Raw genomic sequence first — 17,076 nt, 5'->3', positions numbered from 1 at the left:
CCTTCCTGGGTTCCCTCTGTCAAGGGGACGCGCCCCCCGGGGTCAGACGGACCCACACCGGGTTGCTGCTGGAGAACGCGGGCTGAGCCCAGGACGCCACAATTTCGCTGTGACACCTAGTGGAGCTTTGGGGTACTGCAGCCTTGGGGCTTCTTGGCCCGCTTGGCTCGTTTCTTCTCCTGTGTTGATTATTCCTGCGGCTCTAATGAATATCGACGTGAGCACAATCAGATTAAGAGCTAGTCATCAGATGGCTAAGTTGTGGACAGGAGAAACTAGGAGCGTGTGTGTGTGTGTGTCCTAATGGACGTTTATCCCCAGGACTTGGCACGCTGCCCAGAGAGTATGGACCTAAGGGTTTGGGCGGGTGTGTGGATGGGGCCGGTGGCTGGGTCTGGTCACGTGGCGAGGCGGCTAGGGTCTGCTTCCGAGGCAGGACAGCGGCGGGCAGCCGGGCTCTGGGGCCTCGGAGCGGGGCTGGGGCCATGCGGCGGGCTGCCCCGCCCACAGAGCAGGTGAGCGCTGAGGTGGACTTCAGACTGTGTGGATTAGGGTTAGCAGCGGCCGAAGGAGGGGGTTCTCGTTCTGTGTGGCCGGGTCACCTCAGGACCCCTCAGATGGGCATCAGACAAGACTCTGTGCCATGCTGTTTCTCTCTAGCTGGTGGCCCTGGGGCCCCAGAGGACGGGGGTCCTTCTCCATGGACGAGGATGGTCTTCCACACCTCCCGGCCCCTCCCCTCTGCCACGCGGTCACGACCCCAGATGTAGGAACCACTGCTCTGCCCCTGGCTCCAGCCCCAGACCACTTGAGTTCTGCCGGCTCTACCCCAGCTTGCTCTGGAGACCCAGTCCCCAAAGGTCTGTGTGAGATGGGGCGACCACCAGGGGCCCGCACGGATGCTCGTGGGAGGGCCCCATGAGCATGACCGAGTCCAGATGTCAGCGAGGGAGGACCACATGGCGTGGCAGATGCTGTCTTGGCCCTTAGATGCAGGAGAGGACGCTATTGACAGCGTGCATGGATATGGACAGACCACAGTCAGCCTCGGTGTTGCTCCAAGTGTCCGTCCCTCTGTCCACCGTCCACCCAGCGCACAGGCCGACTGTCACTGAGGCCGACTCCTCCCCACTTGCTCCCTGCCTTTGGGCTGAGCCTGGCTCGGGGCCAGTGGTGAGTGGTCAGCTGGGGCCTTGCGCACCGCAGCCGGACCCGGCGGCTCTGTTGGAGGACCCAAGGCCCCGGACAGTGGAATATCGTTGGTTTGAGCCACTGATGTCTCTTAAATTCAAGCCAGGATCTAGGAGCCTGGGGACTGGGCATGGGGTCAGCAGAGACACCCACTCCTATAAAGTGTGCTGTCCCTGGAGTTAGAGGGAAACCTGCAGCCCCCCGGCCTCCCCAGTGCCTTTCCAAGTGGGGAGGTGGGAGCTGATTCCAGGAGCCGAGCACTGCCCACCCCTCCGGATCCCACTGAAGCCACCGTTGTCTAAGGAGAGGTCTCTGCTCACAGCTCAGCATCCTCTCAATGCCCTGCTCTCCTGGATGTCACCTGGCAAAGAACCCTGGAGGCACAGCCAGGATTCTACAGTGCCACCTGCCACTAGGGAGACCTCAAAATCCCTTTGTAGGGAATGGAAACATTTTTTTCCATCCTCTTAGGTTTTGTGATTGGGACATGCAAATTAAACTGACAGTAAAGTGTGTAAATAGGAGAAAAGGCATGCACTTTTATTAATATTTTAAGTTTCATGTGTACAGGGGCATCACAGAAAGGCAGTAAAAACTCAGAGAAGCAGCTAGACTTGAGTATCATAGACTTATGTATCATTTCAGCCAAGGGCGACACATTGTGGAGAAGTGACTAGCAAATCTATGGGGGAACTAATGGAAGGTAAGGGTCATTTTAGTAAGGTCTGCTTACACAGACTTACCTCCGTGCTGGCTCCCTGTCTCCAGTGATAGGGGTTGTTCTTGCCCTGGTACAGATGGGGATGGGGGATAATTCATGCCATGCTCATGAAAGAAAACTTACGCTCTCCTTTTAGGCAGAGGAGGGGAGGGCAGAGGACTTTTGTTGATTCTCAGTTGCCTTCAGCTCAAAATAGTCCTCACAGCAAAGTGGCATATTTTGGGGTGGCACATTCTGATCCCATTCACTGGCTTGGCCTCATTTACTTGTCTGTACGTAGGAGGTTTTCACTGGGTGATCTGGAAGGATCCTGCCCTCCCCCCTGCCCAGTTCCCCCATCCTGGGATTCCCTAGCCTTTCCTATTACTGTTTATTAATTAGTTTTTTGTTCGTTTGTTTGTTTGTTTTAGATTTTATTTATTTATTTATTAGAGAGCGAGCGAGAGAGAAACAGCATGAGAGAGGAGAGGGTCAGAGGGAGAAGCAGGCTCCCCGCTGAGCCGGGAGCCCGATGTGGGACTCGATCCCAGGACCCTGGGATCATGACCTGAGCCGAAGGCAGTCGCTTAACCAACTGAGCCACCCAGGCGCCCTATTAGTTTTTTAAAAAAAGGTTTATTTATTTATTTTAGAGAGAGAGAGTGAGAGCATGCCCATGAGTGGGAGGGGCAGAGGGAGAAGGACAAGCAGACTCTGTGCTCGGCACAGAGCCTGATGCGGGGCTCAATCTCACAACCCCGAGATCATGACCTGGGCCAAAACCAAGAGTCGGTTGCTTAACTGACTGAGCGACCCAGGGACACCAGTTACAAATTAGTTCTTATCTAACCTTGACTGGCTGAGCCTGGCTTCCTAACGGGATGGCTGCCACTTCCTCCCAGCTGTTCTTGCCCTTGGGCGGTGTCCCAGTAGAGAAGGGGCCTGAGCCATCACCCCATCCGCCTTCCCCTAGTGACAGACGGGGAGGCCCAGGCAGGCAGGGGTGGGGGGAAATTGTGAAAGCAACAGGGGGAGGCAAGGCAGGGCTGGGGCTGATGTGGCCCAGCTCTCCTTCACGCAGTGGGGAGGCTCCCACTCCTTCCTCTGGGGCTCAGAAGGAAACTGAGGACGAGAGAGCCGGGGGTCCTGAGGGCGCTGCTAGCTCCCTCGTGGGGCTGAGTACTCCCCGAAGCTCCACTCAACATGCATGTTTCCTATCAAGTCGCTTCATGTCCAGGACGGAGGCCCCCTCCCTCCCTCCCTGCAGAATCTGATGCATTTGGTACTCTCGGGGCGGGGGGGGGGGGGGGGGGGAGGGGAGCGGCAAGGGAGGCCACACCTGTCCGTCCGAGATAAGGACATGGCTGTCCTGCTGCCTGGCCAGCCCTGTCTCCCATTTGGGAGGGTCTCAGCCCCCACCCACCGACCACTTCTTCAGGTTTCAAGGGTTGGGGTTTCCCGTGGGATTTTGCTTGAATACGTTTTCTGTGCCTTACACAGTTTGTAAGCCGTGCTCTAAAGGGCGTCCATCGGTGCCCCCTCCCTTAGGAAAGCGCGCTTGCCAGGTGCCCGCGGCGTCCCCAGCACCACCTCGGGGATGGCACCCCACCCTGCCACCGCATTCCCTGCTGGCTGGCCGGATTTTCGCCCAGCACCAGGGGAACGGACACAGGCCAGGTCGCTGGCACCCTGACGGCAGATTCCACTGAGGATTGATCGTATGAAGCGCTTTGCTTTGCAGACGCCATTTCTAGTGATGCGTCTGCTGGCCCGCAGGGCAGGCTGGTTTCTCTGTTGTCTCCCCGCCTCCTGGGGACACGCATGCGGACCTGTTCTCCCCCCGAGTGCTCCTGAGTCAGACCTCTTTGATGGGACCACCATTCAACCCCCCACAGTTGGTTATTCACGTGCCCCCACAGCCAGGCGTCTCTGTGCTTGAGCTCACTAGGCCGTCCCGGACAGACGGCTGTGGGCCTCCCTTGCTGCTCCCACCACCCGGAGGGTGCGAAGTGCATCCGATTCTGCAGGGAGGGAGGCGCCCCTGTGGGAAAGGGTCTCCGTTCTGGACATGAAGTGTCTTGAAAGGAAACCTGTGGATCTGTGCCCACAAGCCACGGGGGCACGGCCCTTCCCTGGGCATCATGGGTCACCGTCCTCTCTGTGGCTTGGTCATCCCCGCTCTGTGAGACATCGCTGAGCACTCAGCCGGGCCTCTTGAGTCTTCTTGTTAATCCCTGGAAGCCAGAAGGACCCCCTCTCATAGCAGGAGCCTACTGGGCACTCCTCAAGAGGGGACAAGGCCAAAATTAGAAACAGTCCTGGGCACATCTTAGTCCCTCCGTCTGGCTCCAGCAGCCGCCCAGGGCTTGGAAAACCTCCGTGGGCATGGCTCGGGCTGTCCTACCCGCACCCGCTCCTGTTCCGGGGGGGCGGGCATGGTGGGGGGCAGGTGGGGTGAGCGGGACATGTGGCCAGCCCCTGACCCCACGGAGAGCATCGCTGGCCACTCCCAAGCTCTAATTGCCCAGGAACTCGTCCTGCAAGGAAAAGCGGCACACTTACTGAGGATCTCCAGGATTCATGCCAGGTTCCTTTTCTGGGTCTTTCTAAGAGCCAGGCAAAAATAGCTCGGTATAAAGACTCCTCTGGCCTTTGGGGGCCCTCCCCGACACCCTGCTGCCTGTTTCGGGAGCAGGAGCATGGGCTGCTGCTGGGCGGCTCACCGGGTGCCGAGCTGAGGGCTCACGGACTCAGCTTTGGGTCTGGATCTGCAGCTTCGCCAAGGATCTGAGTGCCCTGTCCCTTCATCTTGGTGCAAGAGCAGGGCCAGCATGGCCTCACGACACCCCCATTAAACAACAGCGATTTCTTAATGCGGAGGCGGCCCCCTTGTTTCTGGACTCGCTCAAGGTGTGGCCCAGAGCCCCGCGGTGCCGGGGCTTCACAACACTTTTCTCCCACCAAGTTCGGACACTGATTTGGGGGACAGCTGACCAAGTCATACAGAACAGGTGACCTTTCTTATTTTGCTTTTAACCCAGTAGCTGGAGCCGAGTGGGGTCCCCGTGACCTCCCCATTAGCTTGCTGGGGCGGCCCTTGGTGTCCCACATGGGCCGTGTAACAGAGTGAGCCACGTTGTGGTCAGTGTCCTGAAAAGTGGGGGGCTGGCTTGGAGGTAGCCCCGCCTTCCCGCTCGGGGACAGAGGCGTTAGGTTACAGACCTTGGCGCTTGGCAGAGGTTTGCTGACAGTTCTGCAAGCCGTCATGGGTTGGGGGTTCTGCGGGACTTACATCACACTGTAAAGCTCTGGGAGGATTCACGGGGGTGGGACATCACCTTCTGCCTCCATCGTTCTGGTTCCAGAGCCTCCCCAGCCCTAGCGAGGCTGTGGTCCCAGCACCTTGGCTCAGAAAGAGCAGGGAAGGAGGACATGGTGGGAGGGTCTTGGGGAGGGGAAAGTGGACGAGGGGCCGCCTCCAGCCTGCCCTCGGCTTCCAGGGCCACGAGACACCAGCGTCAGGTCCCCGGGAGACACGGACCCTGCATCTTAAATTGCGGTTTGATTTGGGACCGACCCCGAGGTGCAAGGCTCAGCAGCGAGCAGCACCCCAGATTTCCAAGAGGAGACCCCGGGTAGCCAAACCTGTTCTCGATTTTTTCTTTTTTAAACACACTTCTTGTCTTCTGAGGATTTTTTTCCAAAATGGCAGGCAAGGGCAGTTTGGCCGCGTCTGTTAGCAGACCTTTGATCCAGGGGTTCTGCTTCCAGGCACTTGCCCGCGCCCTCGGAAGGCAGGCGGGGTCAATGAGGAGCCCCTCCCGCGTGGGCAGCTCTGCGGCCACTAAGCTCGTGAACAGGCTGCGGTGCCCAGCGAAGAGCAAGAGCAGATTGCGGGGCGGTGTTGTAGGGGGCGACCTCCTGGGGAAGGAGCAGCACCTCCCGAGCCGCACGCACGCCCTGCACCCCCGCACCCCCACGGGCGCGCTCTGCCTCCGTCCCTGCTGGTGCTGGCTACTCTGGGGGAGGAGAGGGAGCTTCCCCTTCTCGCTTTGTACAAATCACGTTCTACAACAGCTCTCAGGTGCAGAGAGTTATACCGGGGTGCAGCCGATGGGGGTCCCTTTCCGTCAGGAAGAGGGAGTCAAACCTCCTTCTGGAGGCAAAACGGGCTTTATGCACCTCAGGCTGGGTGGGAGTCCGCCAGGATTAGTGAGGAAGCTGGGCTGATAGAACGGTTTTTTTTGAAGATACACGGTCTTATTTGTCTTATGTTTGTAGAGTCCTGAAAGGGGCAGGGTCCCTCTAGAGAATCTGTAGAAGGTGTCTGTCTGGCACCTGCCTCAGGGACCAGATTAACGGGGTCTGTGGAGACCACGGGGTCGGCTGTGTACACACGGGCTCCTGAAATCGCTGGAGAGGGGTCTGTGTCCCGTGGATGTCCTTTACATCTGTCCCAGGGAGCAAACGCGTCGACTGCCTTCTGTCCAAGCAACCACACGCAGAGTCGGTGGGGACCGGGTCACGAAGGGCAGCACGCTGGTGGATGGAGGACTCGGGCCTTGGTGTCCTCGGGGCGGCCCCGCCTGCTGGTGCGCAGGCCTGGAGGGTGGATGCTGCCCGTGTCCCAGAGTGTGACCTGTGTCCCCGGATTGCAGTCTCCCACCTCTCTCTGCCCTTGCAAATCGCTCTAGGTCTGGCTCAGGGCCCCCTCCCTCATCCCTCTCCCCCCAGAAGCCTTTCCTCTTCCTCAGCCCACAGCCAATGCCTCTCTCTTCCCTGCGCTTGGCTTCTGGAACATTCCATGCCATGGGGTCTTGCTGCTCTGTGCATTTCCTCGCGGGCTGCAGTTCTGACCTCATCTGGACACAGCCCTGCTCCATCCCTGTTGCATTCTGACACAGCTGTCTTGGGCCTTCTGTCCACAGGGTCCCCCTGGACGCCCAGGCCTTCCTGGGGCTGATGGGCTGCCTGGTCCTCCTGGAACCATGCTCATGCTGCCTGTGAGTATCCTTATTTGTGGGGGTGGGTGGCCAGGGCTCAGGGCTCAGGGCTCAAAATGCGGTGGAGAGGGTGCCCTGGGCTCTGTCTGAGGATCCATCCCCTGGCCACAGAGTCACTCCGATGTGGGCCAACCGTCTTATAGAAATGGGCTCCTCTGAGGGCGTTTCTGCCGATGAGCAGAGTGGACCCTGGTGGTCAAGGCCTCCCGTTCTCTGCTGGCATCCAGGGCTGGCCCATCCAAGGGGCAGGGAGTCTGGCTCTCTGCAAAAAAGCTGAGTGGCGTCTGTCCATCTCCGCTGGATCTCCCAAGTGGGATGCCGCCAGCTGGTTCCCCCTTGTGCCTGACCTGCCCTTGGCCTTGTGGTGCCATCTCCTCCACTGGGAGCCCAGGCCCAGGAGGGCGTTGTGTGGCATGCTGGCCTGGACCTCAGGCTTCTGACTGGTGGCCCAATGCTGCTTGGGAGGCTGGGCATAGCTCAGGGAGACTCTGTGTAGAGCCAGGAGCTTCCTGGCTAGGCCTCCCCAATGCAGGCCTTTGCACTGGGCCCTTGGCTTTTTCTTGCAGTAGGTAGGGGCTGTGGGGTCTCAGAGTGAGGGGCCACAGAAGCCAGAAAGTTCTTCCCGGACCTGGGCCAGGTCTCCAGGTGGCCCCAGGGCTGAAGCTGGCAGTGGGGCTGGGGCAGCGTGTCCCTGGAGGGGTCGGTGCCAGATGTTGCCCGACCAGACCCCCCGGGGCTCCGCTGTCGCCCAAGAGGCCCCGGGGCCCAGGGTGGGCACCTGCGTCAGTGCACCCCGGGTGACCCCGTCTTACACCCGCAGTTCCGCTTCGGAGGGGGCGGTGACACCGGCTCCAAAGGCCCCATGGTGTCGGCCCAGGAGTCCCAGGCTCAAGCCATTCTGCAGCAGGCCCGGGTAAGTGGTGCCTGTGGCCCAGGTGGGGGGCCAGTGGACGGGGGCTCGCCTCCTGGGGGATCAGGACCCTGTGGGGGCATGCACCTGTCCTTGTCTAGCTGGGGGCCCAGGCCAGCACTGGGAAAGGGGCAGGAGGGGTGTCAGGGTTCCCTCGGCATGGATACGGACGTGCAGGGCCGTCTGCCGTCCCCCGCGGGGCTCCGGGGATGGACAGGCCTGGAAGGGGCTCCCTGTGGTGGGGCGGGACTGAGATGGAGCCTCTGGGCGAGCACCCGTGGGCCCCAAAGCCCCTTGCCTGGCCTGGGGTTCCCGAGGAGACTTTCTTCCTGACGGCTCCACTCTCTGCAAATCAGCTGGTTAGTGAACCGAGGCTTTAATTGATGATGCTCCAGATTGCTGATTGCAGGTGGCAAGAGCAAAGCCCGGTTCTGTGAGGTGGGTGGGGTGGGTGATCCGTCAGTGGAGCGTCGCCGCTAATGGGGCGTTTCAGGAAGCTGCTAAATAATCCCTTGTTTGGGCAATATTTATGTGGCTCTGGTGCAGCAGAGGTGATGTTAATGATCAGAACGTGTGGGTAATTACAGGACGGCTTGAGTATTGAGTTGTTGCTATGGAATAAATTGTCCGCGTGATGCAACACAGTGCATGACAAACCCCATTGCCCGCGGTTGGATTTATTGGCTGGGCCTGCCTGGCTGGCCTTTTAATCTGAGAGCTTTAATTGGAGCCAAATGGGTGATGGGCTTACAAGATTTTATAATGTGCACAGATCTTTTCCAAAATGAAAATGGCATGGTGCAGGGGCCGGGGTGGGGAGAGGGGGCGGGAAACTGAGTCGCAGAACAGGAGCAGAAGAGATCCTTTAGGACAGGGGGCTGAGCTGGGCTGTGGCAGGTGGGAGCCATGCTCAGGGTGGGTGACAGCCCAGGGGCGTGGGAGGGGGCGCCGGCTGGGGAGAAAGGAGCAGGTAACCTACCCCTACAAGGGGGGCACGACCCCCCCCCGGGTTCCCCCTCTGTCTCCTCTGTTCCATTCGTGGTTGGCTCAGAGGCCCCAGAGGAGTCTCGGTGCTGGGTTTCTGGAGCTTCATCTGACCCCCTCCTGCAGAGGCCCCTGTCCTTGGCGTGCCCCGTCGGGCCTTTCCTGCCCAGTGGAGCCTCCCCTGCTAGGACCAGTTCCCCAGCTGTTCCTCAGCCTGCCCTGTTTTCTCTTGCAGCTGGCCTTGCGGGGGCCGGCTGGCCCGATGGGTCTTACCGGGCGACCTGGCCCCATGGTGAGTCCTTGGTGGGGGAGAGTGGGGGAGCCTGGTGAGGGCTGGGGAGTCCTTTGTCAGTCCCTTTTGCCTCCCAGCTTACCCGGAGAGAGCACCCTTTAAGCTCTTTTCAACCGCTAATATATCAGCGGCACCCCAGCGGGTATGGGGGCCCTGGGCGGGGGTTGGGGGGAGGCCCTGGTGGCCCGGGGGCTGGGAGGCCTACCATACCTGCTCTGGCTGTGATTTTGCCTCGTGACCCAGGGAGCCTTTCTTTCCAGCTATCTTTATTCTTTACAATCACACTTCCAAAGTCAAGAGCACTTGAGTGGGGGCAGACCCAGCCTTCCTCGTGCCTCCCTCCCCAGCTGCACAAGCCGTGTGTGGTGTGTGCCCAAGCATACTCAGGGCCGGCAAACGGAATCCGCAGGGAGTGTGGGCGGCCTTTGCCGTTTGCAAGGAGACGGAAGATTTAAACACCCGCCAGTCCGTTCCCTGGGAGGGGCGGACTTGGCTCTCTGCCCCGGGTCTGCCTCCGGCACCTTCCCCGTCAGTGCTGGCTCAGGGCTGCTCAGTCCTTCTGCGGCTCCTGCCTCGTCGTGGGCCCGGAGGATGCCCACACGCTGCCCTGAGCTGCGGGCTGTGACAGACCCCAGTCACACTCATCCTGGAGAGAGAAGCAAACACGGTGCGGGCTTCATGGCTCCCGCTGTCCAGAATTTTGTTCAAAACGAAGAAGACATCCGCACAACTGGAAAGTTACTCATCGTCCCTCAGGCTCTGTCCAAGGCAGGCAGGCTGGACTCCTCTGCTCGTTCTCAGCGGAGCCCTGCCCCACGGGGCGACCCCTTTCCCGGGGTCTGATGAGCGTTCCTTAACCCAGACCGTGTCTCTCTAGGGCCCTCCAGGGAGCGGAGGTCTGAAGGGCGAGCCGGGAGACATGGGGCCTCAGGTACGTAGGCACCTCACTCTTGCTGCTTGGAGGGGCACCTCCAGTGCGTTGGAGGTGGTGACCGCTGGGATGGGGGACCCGACACTGCGTGTCTTCAGAGAAGCCGGTGGGAGTTGTGGCTTTGTGCACAGCTGGGCATAGAGCAGAAATACCTGTGCTGTGCAGGGGGACAAGCTGGCCCCGTCGGGCCCTCACTCAGGGCCGCAGATCCTGTGCCCTGCCCGCTGCGGCCCAGAGCCACCATCGGCTGGGCTGATGAACACGGGACAAGGCTTTGCTTTTGCCTCTGAAAAACACGGATCCGGCCTGACCCTTTGCCCTCTCTGCTTCCGGACAGGGACCCCGAGGTGTGCAGGGCCCACCTGGCCCGGCCGGAAAGCCTGGAAGGAGGGTGAGTTTTGTGGGTCAGTGCCAACAGCCGGGTCACGCAGGGGTGGGGAGGCTGCTCTGTCCCCGGGGCCAGGCTCGAGGCCCGAAGCCTGGCTACTCCCCTCCCATCGAAGGGCGACTGTTTTCAAGGCCGGATCCCCTTCCCCCGGGCGCGAGCTGAGCCAGCGGGTGCTCAGTGTCCTGGGGCAGGTGCAGCTCACCCACCTCTGCTGGCCTGGCCTCTGTCCTGAGCACGTTCGTTCAGTTTACAAACGTTTTTAATTGAGGCAGCTTCCTAGGCCCTCCGGGAGCAAGCATGGAGAAGACAAAGTGATTGGTGGGCCTTCTTTCCTTGGGGTGGCCTTGTTTCTCCAGAAATGGGGCAGGGGAATGGCCCAGCGGATGTCCGGGGCCCCCGGGACTCTGGGGGGCAGTTCCAGTGGATGGAATGAGTTTGTTTCCATATGACCATGGCTGCTGAATAGGACGTGCGTTTACAGGTTGGTATAAATTAATGATCCCTATCCAGACAAGCCAGGGAGAACCTAATGAACTCACATCTCACCAAAAAGATGGCTAAGGAGCAGGTCTTTTCAGCCAGAGAAGGCTTCAGGGGAGGGAAGAGAAGGTTCTGGATGTGAGCCTGTCTGAGGGGTGCTGTCCCCTGGGGCTACCTGGCCACTCTGCTTGGAAAGTGTGTGGGGCGGACAGGACTCGTCTGGGGGGCTAACAGTGGTCCTGAGCAGGAGTGATGGGGGCACGGCTCTTGTGTGGCCGTCAGGACGCGGGTCCCCCATGCGTGGGGGATCCAGGCCCCATGCAGGGTCAGACCCATGCCTCCACGCAGCCCACCAAAGCCGGAATTCGGTGATTCTTGGGAGATAGTCGGGGGTTTATCTTGGACCTGATTCCGGAAAGAATTGTATTTCATTAAAGGTTTCTGTGAGTCTCTGTAAACGCGTAGTGTCCCATTTTCCCGGATCCTCGGGCAAGCAGGGGAGGGATGGGAGGGTGGGGAAGGCGGACAGCGGGTCCTCCCGCGGCTGGCGGGGTTCCGCGGCCCGGGGTGAGAGCACCCAGGCGCCTGGAGCGCACAGTGTGCGGGAGGAGAGGCGGCGGGAGGCCGGGCGGGCTGCGCTGGTCTGTCGCTTCCCTGGAGGCCCCGTAGCTGGGCCGGAGCGCGGGCTGCGAACATGGGAGCGGCTGCGCGTCCCGCTGAGTGGCGCCGGGCCGTGAGGTCGTGGGAGCGGTTCTGACGAATCTCCCATGATTTCTGAGTGTGTGCCCGCCTGCGGGGGGGCCCTGTCAGCCGCTCTGTTCGCCTGGCTTGGCTTCAGCGTTTCGCCCCGGAGCTGCGCCTCTTGTGCGCCTTTCCCGAGGTGACTTTTCATCCCTGGCAGCTCCTTGTAACCTTGAACCCCGGGGAGGCAGACTGTCTCCTTGTGGTCTACCCGGGTCCCTGGCTTCTTTCTTCTCTGTTGCTGCTCTGTCTCCCCTGTACTTTGAGGCCAAAAGCTGCCGCTTTCCAAATGTTCTGTGCCGGGAGGTGAGCGGCCCGGGGACGGCCTTGTTTGATCAGCTGCACGCCGGACGCAGGGAGGAGAGAGGACGTTGATCTGGGTCAGCCCTTCATACTCAGCTGCCTGACATCGCTCGTTAGCGAGTCGGCACCTGGCTGAGTGTGTCCCCGTCCCCGTCCAGGTGGCCCCAAGCCTGGCGGGGCTCTCCCGGGGTGACCGCGGGGCCTTTGTGGTGAGCCTGCCCTTTGTCCCCGCGGGCAGTCAGGTGGGGGCCGTGGCCTTGTCCTTGCAGTTCCCTGGGAATAGCTGGAAGTAATGGGCTGGGGAGTGGCCTCCACAGATGGAGTGTCGTGCTTGCAGTGGGCGGCTGTGTGGCTTTTGTGAGACCAGCCACCACTGGGGGCTCAGTTTCCTTTGTAGCCAACTGGACTGATCCTAGGCGCTTGCCGTCTGTGGCTCTCCATTCTGTCATCTGGCTTCTGAACAGTGGAAGGGAAGTGAGCTGTGTATTGATGCAGGGACACGCTCTCTCTGAGCCACAGACCCACAGACCCCCAGCCCCGTGGACAGACGGAGCTGCCAGTTGGCTCTCCTGCAGCATGGTCTCAGCCCAGACACAGAGACGGGCGGCCCTACCCCCATCTGGCATTTCAGATGACGAGGCTCACAGAGACGGGAACCACGTCGAGAGGCGCGCAGCAGCCCCAGGACCCCGGCTCTGGGTCCTCTGGACCAGCCCGGCCATGTGGGGCTGTGCGACTCTGCTGGGCCTCACAGGAAGCCACCACTCACAGGTCCCGGTGACAGCTTGCCTCCTCTGTTCCAGGGCCGAGCGGGGAGTGACGGAGCAAGAGGGATGCCTGGACAAACCGGCCCCAAGGTAGGCTACGCTCACCGCCTCCCGGTGTCCTCGGAACCGTGGCTGCCATTGCTGTCATCGAATTGGTGACGTGGCCAATATGTCCGTCATGGGGTGAATGTAATTCTGATGACAAGTAATGACTCATGGCGTTCACGCTCATCCAGCGAGCACACTGTGATATGGACGAGCTGCTGTTACCCAGAGTGGGCAGAAAATGGGTCACCACACCTGCCAGGTGTCGGACATCTGTTCACCTAGCAGCTGCTGCGGATGAGCTCGGGTGCTCCCCACTGAGCTCCTGCGAGGCTCTGGTCTCGGCTCCCCAGAGCGGCAGGAGGGAAGAAGGGCTTCTTGACTCTCTCCCAGTAGCCACGGTCTTCTTCCAACCACAGAAGTATCTTAAGCCTGGATTAGCCTACTCTCAGCCTCACCCTGCGTGGTTTGCCACATGCACGAGACAGGAGGCAGCCCGGGGTGGCCGGGGAGCCAGGGTGCATGCGGCCCCGCGTCGGCCCATCCACCAGATGAGTATGGGCGGCTGCGTGTGCCGGGCCTCCTTGGTGCTGAGGGCAGAGCAGTGAGCGAGACAGGTGCACATGCCGGCTCTGCCAGCGAGGCTCAGAGTCTGTGGCCCAAGGACAAAAGTCACCTCTGTGTTTCTGGCCTTTGTTGGTGTTTGGGGGAAAAGAGCCCGGGAACATAGGCCCAAGGCAGTGGGGTGTGCGGTGAGCGGAGGCCTGGGGTCACCGCGCACGGGGTTCCTGGGGCCCGGGTGCACAGACACCACCTGAACCGTGGCCCGAGGCAGGGCGGCCGAGCTGTGTGCAGCCCGGCGTCTGAGCAGCCTCTCTGTCCCCTTGCAGGGTGACCGCGGCTTCGACGGCCTGGCCGGACTGCCGGGGGAGAAGGGCCACCGGGTGAGTGTCCTGTCTGAGCGCTCGCGGCAGAGGCCCTGATGGGTTCTGTTTCTCCGGAGGCCTTCGCGCTCTCGCGTGGGTCTGGGTTCCCTCCAGTCCCGGGTGGTCCCTAAAGAAACTTGCGGGTGTGGGGGGTGAAAGCCAGTGCCAACGTGATGCGTTTGCTGGTGGAAGGTCAGCCCAGAGAAAGGGCCCGCGCTCGAGGGGCGCAGGAGGGCGAGGGTGAGCCTTCCCTGGAGAAACCCGCTGTCTGATTGGTGGTGCACCACGAGCTGCCGAGGGCCCTTTGCACAGCCCACGTGGCTGCAGCTGACGAGGGCGGGTGTGTGCTGTGGCCAGCAGGCCCGTGTCTCCTCCCGTGGGAGGCGGTCTCCACGCGACGGCCCTGTGCCACTCACCGGACACTTTCTACCTTGCCTGTTCTCTTTGAAGCAGACAATACCTCTTTTATACTTGGCACGTGTGGATACGCGGGCATGCACACACGCTTGTTGGTTGTGTCGGGGGCGGGCGGGTGTTACCCATCACGTCCCACGGCATGTTGAGAAATGGCCACAGTGATTTACCAAAGCTGCGTTGTCCACATTCTCCACCTGTGACATGGAGACTGGAACAAAGGCAGGCTCCAGGTCAGGGCCCGTCCGTTGGACGGATGAGCACATATTGAGCACCGACTGTGTGCAAAGCCTGAAGCCGCCGGGGGTGGGAGGTGGCCCAGCTCCCACCCTCGGGACACTTGCTGTGCAGGACGGCAGCCCTTTTTGGGGGGACCCTGCGGGGCTGGGGTGCTCTCAGAAGCTGGCAGGGTGTGGCCCAGACCCCGCTGCAGTGTCCCGGGGCGCCCCGTGTCCGTGGACCTGCCCCCGGCCCTGCCTCCTGACACTAGCTCCCAGATGGACGTCAGAGGCTCAGGGAATCTTCAGCGGGCTCGGGGCTTCCAGTGTCAGAATCACAGGAAGACGGGTGGGCATTTGGGACAGTCGTGGGCGGCTGCCCCAGGTGCCTAACGCGGACCCTGCTTGACTTCCTAGGGTGACCCTGGTCCTTCTGGGCCGCCAGGACTCCCAGGAGATGACGGAGAACGGGTACGTGCCTGCCTGCCGGCCCCTCAGGGGGTCTGGGCCGGAAACGGCTGGGAAACGCTGGTAGCAGAGCGCTTGGCTGCCAGGCTTGGGGCTGGGGGCAGGGGGCTTGTGGAGGGCGAAGCCACGGGAGGTGGGGACAGCCTGCAAGCCCTTCTGAGGTAAAACAGGTGAAAACATTTAGCTTGACCCCTGGTCCTACGCTGTGTGGCATCGCGGAGCGGCTTTCACCTGCCACCGGCCTCAGAGAGAGGGCCCCCAATTCCAGGAGGCAGGTGCCCAGGTCACGTGGAGGAGGGGTGGCGGGAGAGGTCGTGAGCTCAGTGTCCCTGCACGTCCGTGGTTCGGGCGGAGGCTGTGGGTGGCGGAGCCCGGGGATTTGGGGAGGGGGTGGAGAGTCTGGGACAGACCGTCCCTGGCTCTGGAGCGGGGGTGGGGCAGCGGGCCGGGAGTGTGCAGCGGGGTCGATGCTGTGCCCGAGGCTGGAGCCGGGCCGGGAGCTGGGCCTCTCCCAGGGGGCTGCACAGAGTCCCAGTGTTTGTCAGGTGTTTTCTGGGGCTGCAGGCTCAGTGTTAGACCTAAGCACCATTATCCTGCGACAGAGAAGCGCGTGGGGGGCTTTTAAGCCCCCGCCTCCATGTACCCCAGTCACTTACACTGTGTCTGGGGGTGTAGGGGTGTTTTAGGAAAAGGTTTAGAAGCCCTGTGAGTGAGGGGAGCAGGTGGGGCGTCGGAAGGGCAGGTCCCGGCTGTGCTTCTGTCCTCAGCAGCTCCCAGGTTGGCTTTGTCAGGGCACCTTCTGCTGTCCGGGCCCCAGCACAGTTCGCTGCGCCCTGAGAAAGGCCAGCAGGGTCCTCCTGGACGTCTGTGCTCCTTGAATCAGAGCAGGTGTGTGCGTGTGTGTGCGCATGCGTGTGCAGGGCTGGGTGTGCTCGCGTGTGTGGATACATACGTGTGTACGCGTGTGTGCATGCGCAGGGCCCATGTGCGCGCACGTGTGTGAGCGTGACTTCACGTGCGCATGCGTGTGCCCGGTGTGCACGCATGCTCGTGTGCAGATGTGCGGGCCTGGTTGTGCGCGTGCGTGTGCGGGGAAGAGAAGGGAGCGGCCCGTTGTTGGCGAGAAGTGGCATGTTGACGAGCAGCTCCTGATCTGGACCAGTCGAGTCTAGGCAGCATTTCCCTGTCCAGCTGGGAGGAAGACTCATCTTGGTTTACTCCCCCAGCTGTGTTTAGGGCCCTGGCAGAGAGGTTAGGCTACCTTGGGGTTGGCCCGGGGGATCTGGTGACCATCCGTGACTCCTTTACTCCCCAGCTTCTATCACTCCTGTTCTTGCCTGTCATTTACTTTCGTCCCTCTCATCCTCCCTGCCCCTGCCTCTCCATCTCCCCCTCCCTCCCTCCCTCCCTCCCTCCTTCCCCATCATCTCTCACCGCCTCCCAATTTTCTGTCTCCATCTGGCTTCTATCCCTCTATCATTCATCCCTATTCTTACCCATCAGGGTAACCAGATCCTTTGCTCATGTGATTTTTCTTGTGTAGCTTTCTCCTCGTTGGACCTGTGGTTTGTGACCTCCTGAGCAGAGTGTCCCAGGGCCCCAGATCCCACCTTTTCCCTGCAGCTTTCTGGGAGTGAGGACATTTGGGCCTTCCCGGCTGGTACCGGGACCAGTAAATCTGGCAGAGGCAGAAGCAGCCCCAGGACAAAGCATCCTTCTGCACAGCTGCAGGGAACATTGTCTCTCTGTCCGAGCTTTAGAACTTGTCTCTAAAATCCTGCCTCTTTTCTCCCCCACAGGGTGACGATGGAGAAGTCGGGCCCAGAGGGCTGCCTGGGGAACCTGTAAGTCCTGATCGCATTCTGTGTCCTCAGCATGGCCACGGGCTGCTTGAGGAGGCTACTCTGAGCAGAGCCAGGGACCGACCCAGAGCATAGATTAGAGAAACAGAGACATCTGGGGGACTCTTGAGGGAGGAAAAGAAGGAGCACATTGGAGAGGCTGGTAGGGCAAATATGACCTTCCCTGGAGGAAGAAGCTGAGGCCTGGAGGGCTGTGGTTGGGACTCCAGGCCGCAGGCATGGTGGGCGTCCAGGGTCATCATGGTGAGTGTCCAGGGTCATCATGGTGGGCGTCCAGGGTCATCATGGTGGGCGTCCAGGGTCATCATAGTGAGTGTCCAGAGCCATCATGGTGGGTGTCTAGGCCACAGGCCTGGTGGGTATCCAGGGTCATCATGATGGGTGTCCAGGGTCATCATGGTGGGCATCCAGGGTCATCATAGTGAGTGTCCAGAGCCATCATGGTGGGTGTCC

At 60.9% G+C, this 17,076-nt stretch overlaps 1 protein-coding gene across 2 annotated transcripts in view; it reads left to right on the top strand.

Annotated features, from left to right (window-relative positions):
- COL5A1 (collagen type V alpha 1 chain) overlaps positions 1-17,076 on the top strand; it is a 148,907-nt gene that overhangs the window by 69,385 nt on the left and 62,446 nt on the right. For both annotated transcript variants that reach the window (XM_035015484.1, XM_035015483.1), the window contains exons 12-20: positions 6,820-6,894; positions 7,715-7,807; positions 9,024-9,080; positions 9,958-10,011; positions 10,349-10,402; positions 12,727-12,780; positions 13,626-13,679; positions 14,711-14,764; positions 16,561-16,605. In XM_035015484.1, the coding sequence (XP_034871375.1) occupies positions 6,820-6,894; positions 7,715-7,807; positions 9,024-9,080; positions 9,958-10,011; positions 10,349-10,402; positions 12,727-12,780; positions 13,626-13,679; positions 14,711-14,764; positions 16,561-16,605 (540 nt within the window). The remainder of the gene's footprint in view (positions 1-6,819; positions 6,895-7,714; positions 7,808-9,023; positions 9,081-9,957; positions 10,012-10,348; positions 10,403-12,726; positions 12,781-13,625; positions 13,680-14,710; positions 14,765-16,560; positions 16,606-17,076) is intronic.

Source organism: Mirounga leonina, unplaced genomic scaffold (assembly GCF_011800145.1).
Source record: "Mirounga leonina isolate KUSES-001 unplaced genomic scaffold, KU_Mleo_1.0 Mir_170, whole genome shotgun sequence".
Taxonomy (NCBI): Eukaryota; Metazoa; Chordata; class Mammalia; order Carnivora; family Phocidae; genus Mirounga; species Mirounga leonina.
Note: the sequence above shows the minus strand (reverse complement) of the source record. Positions and strands in the feature narration are given on the sequence as shown.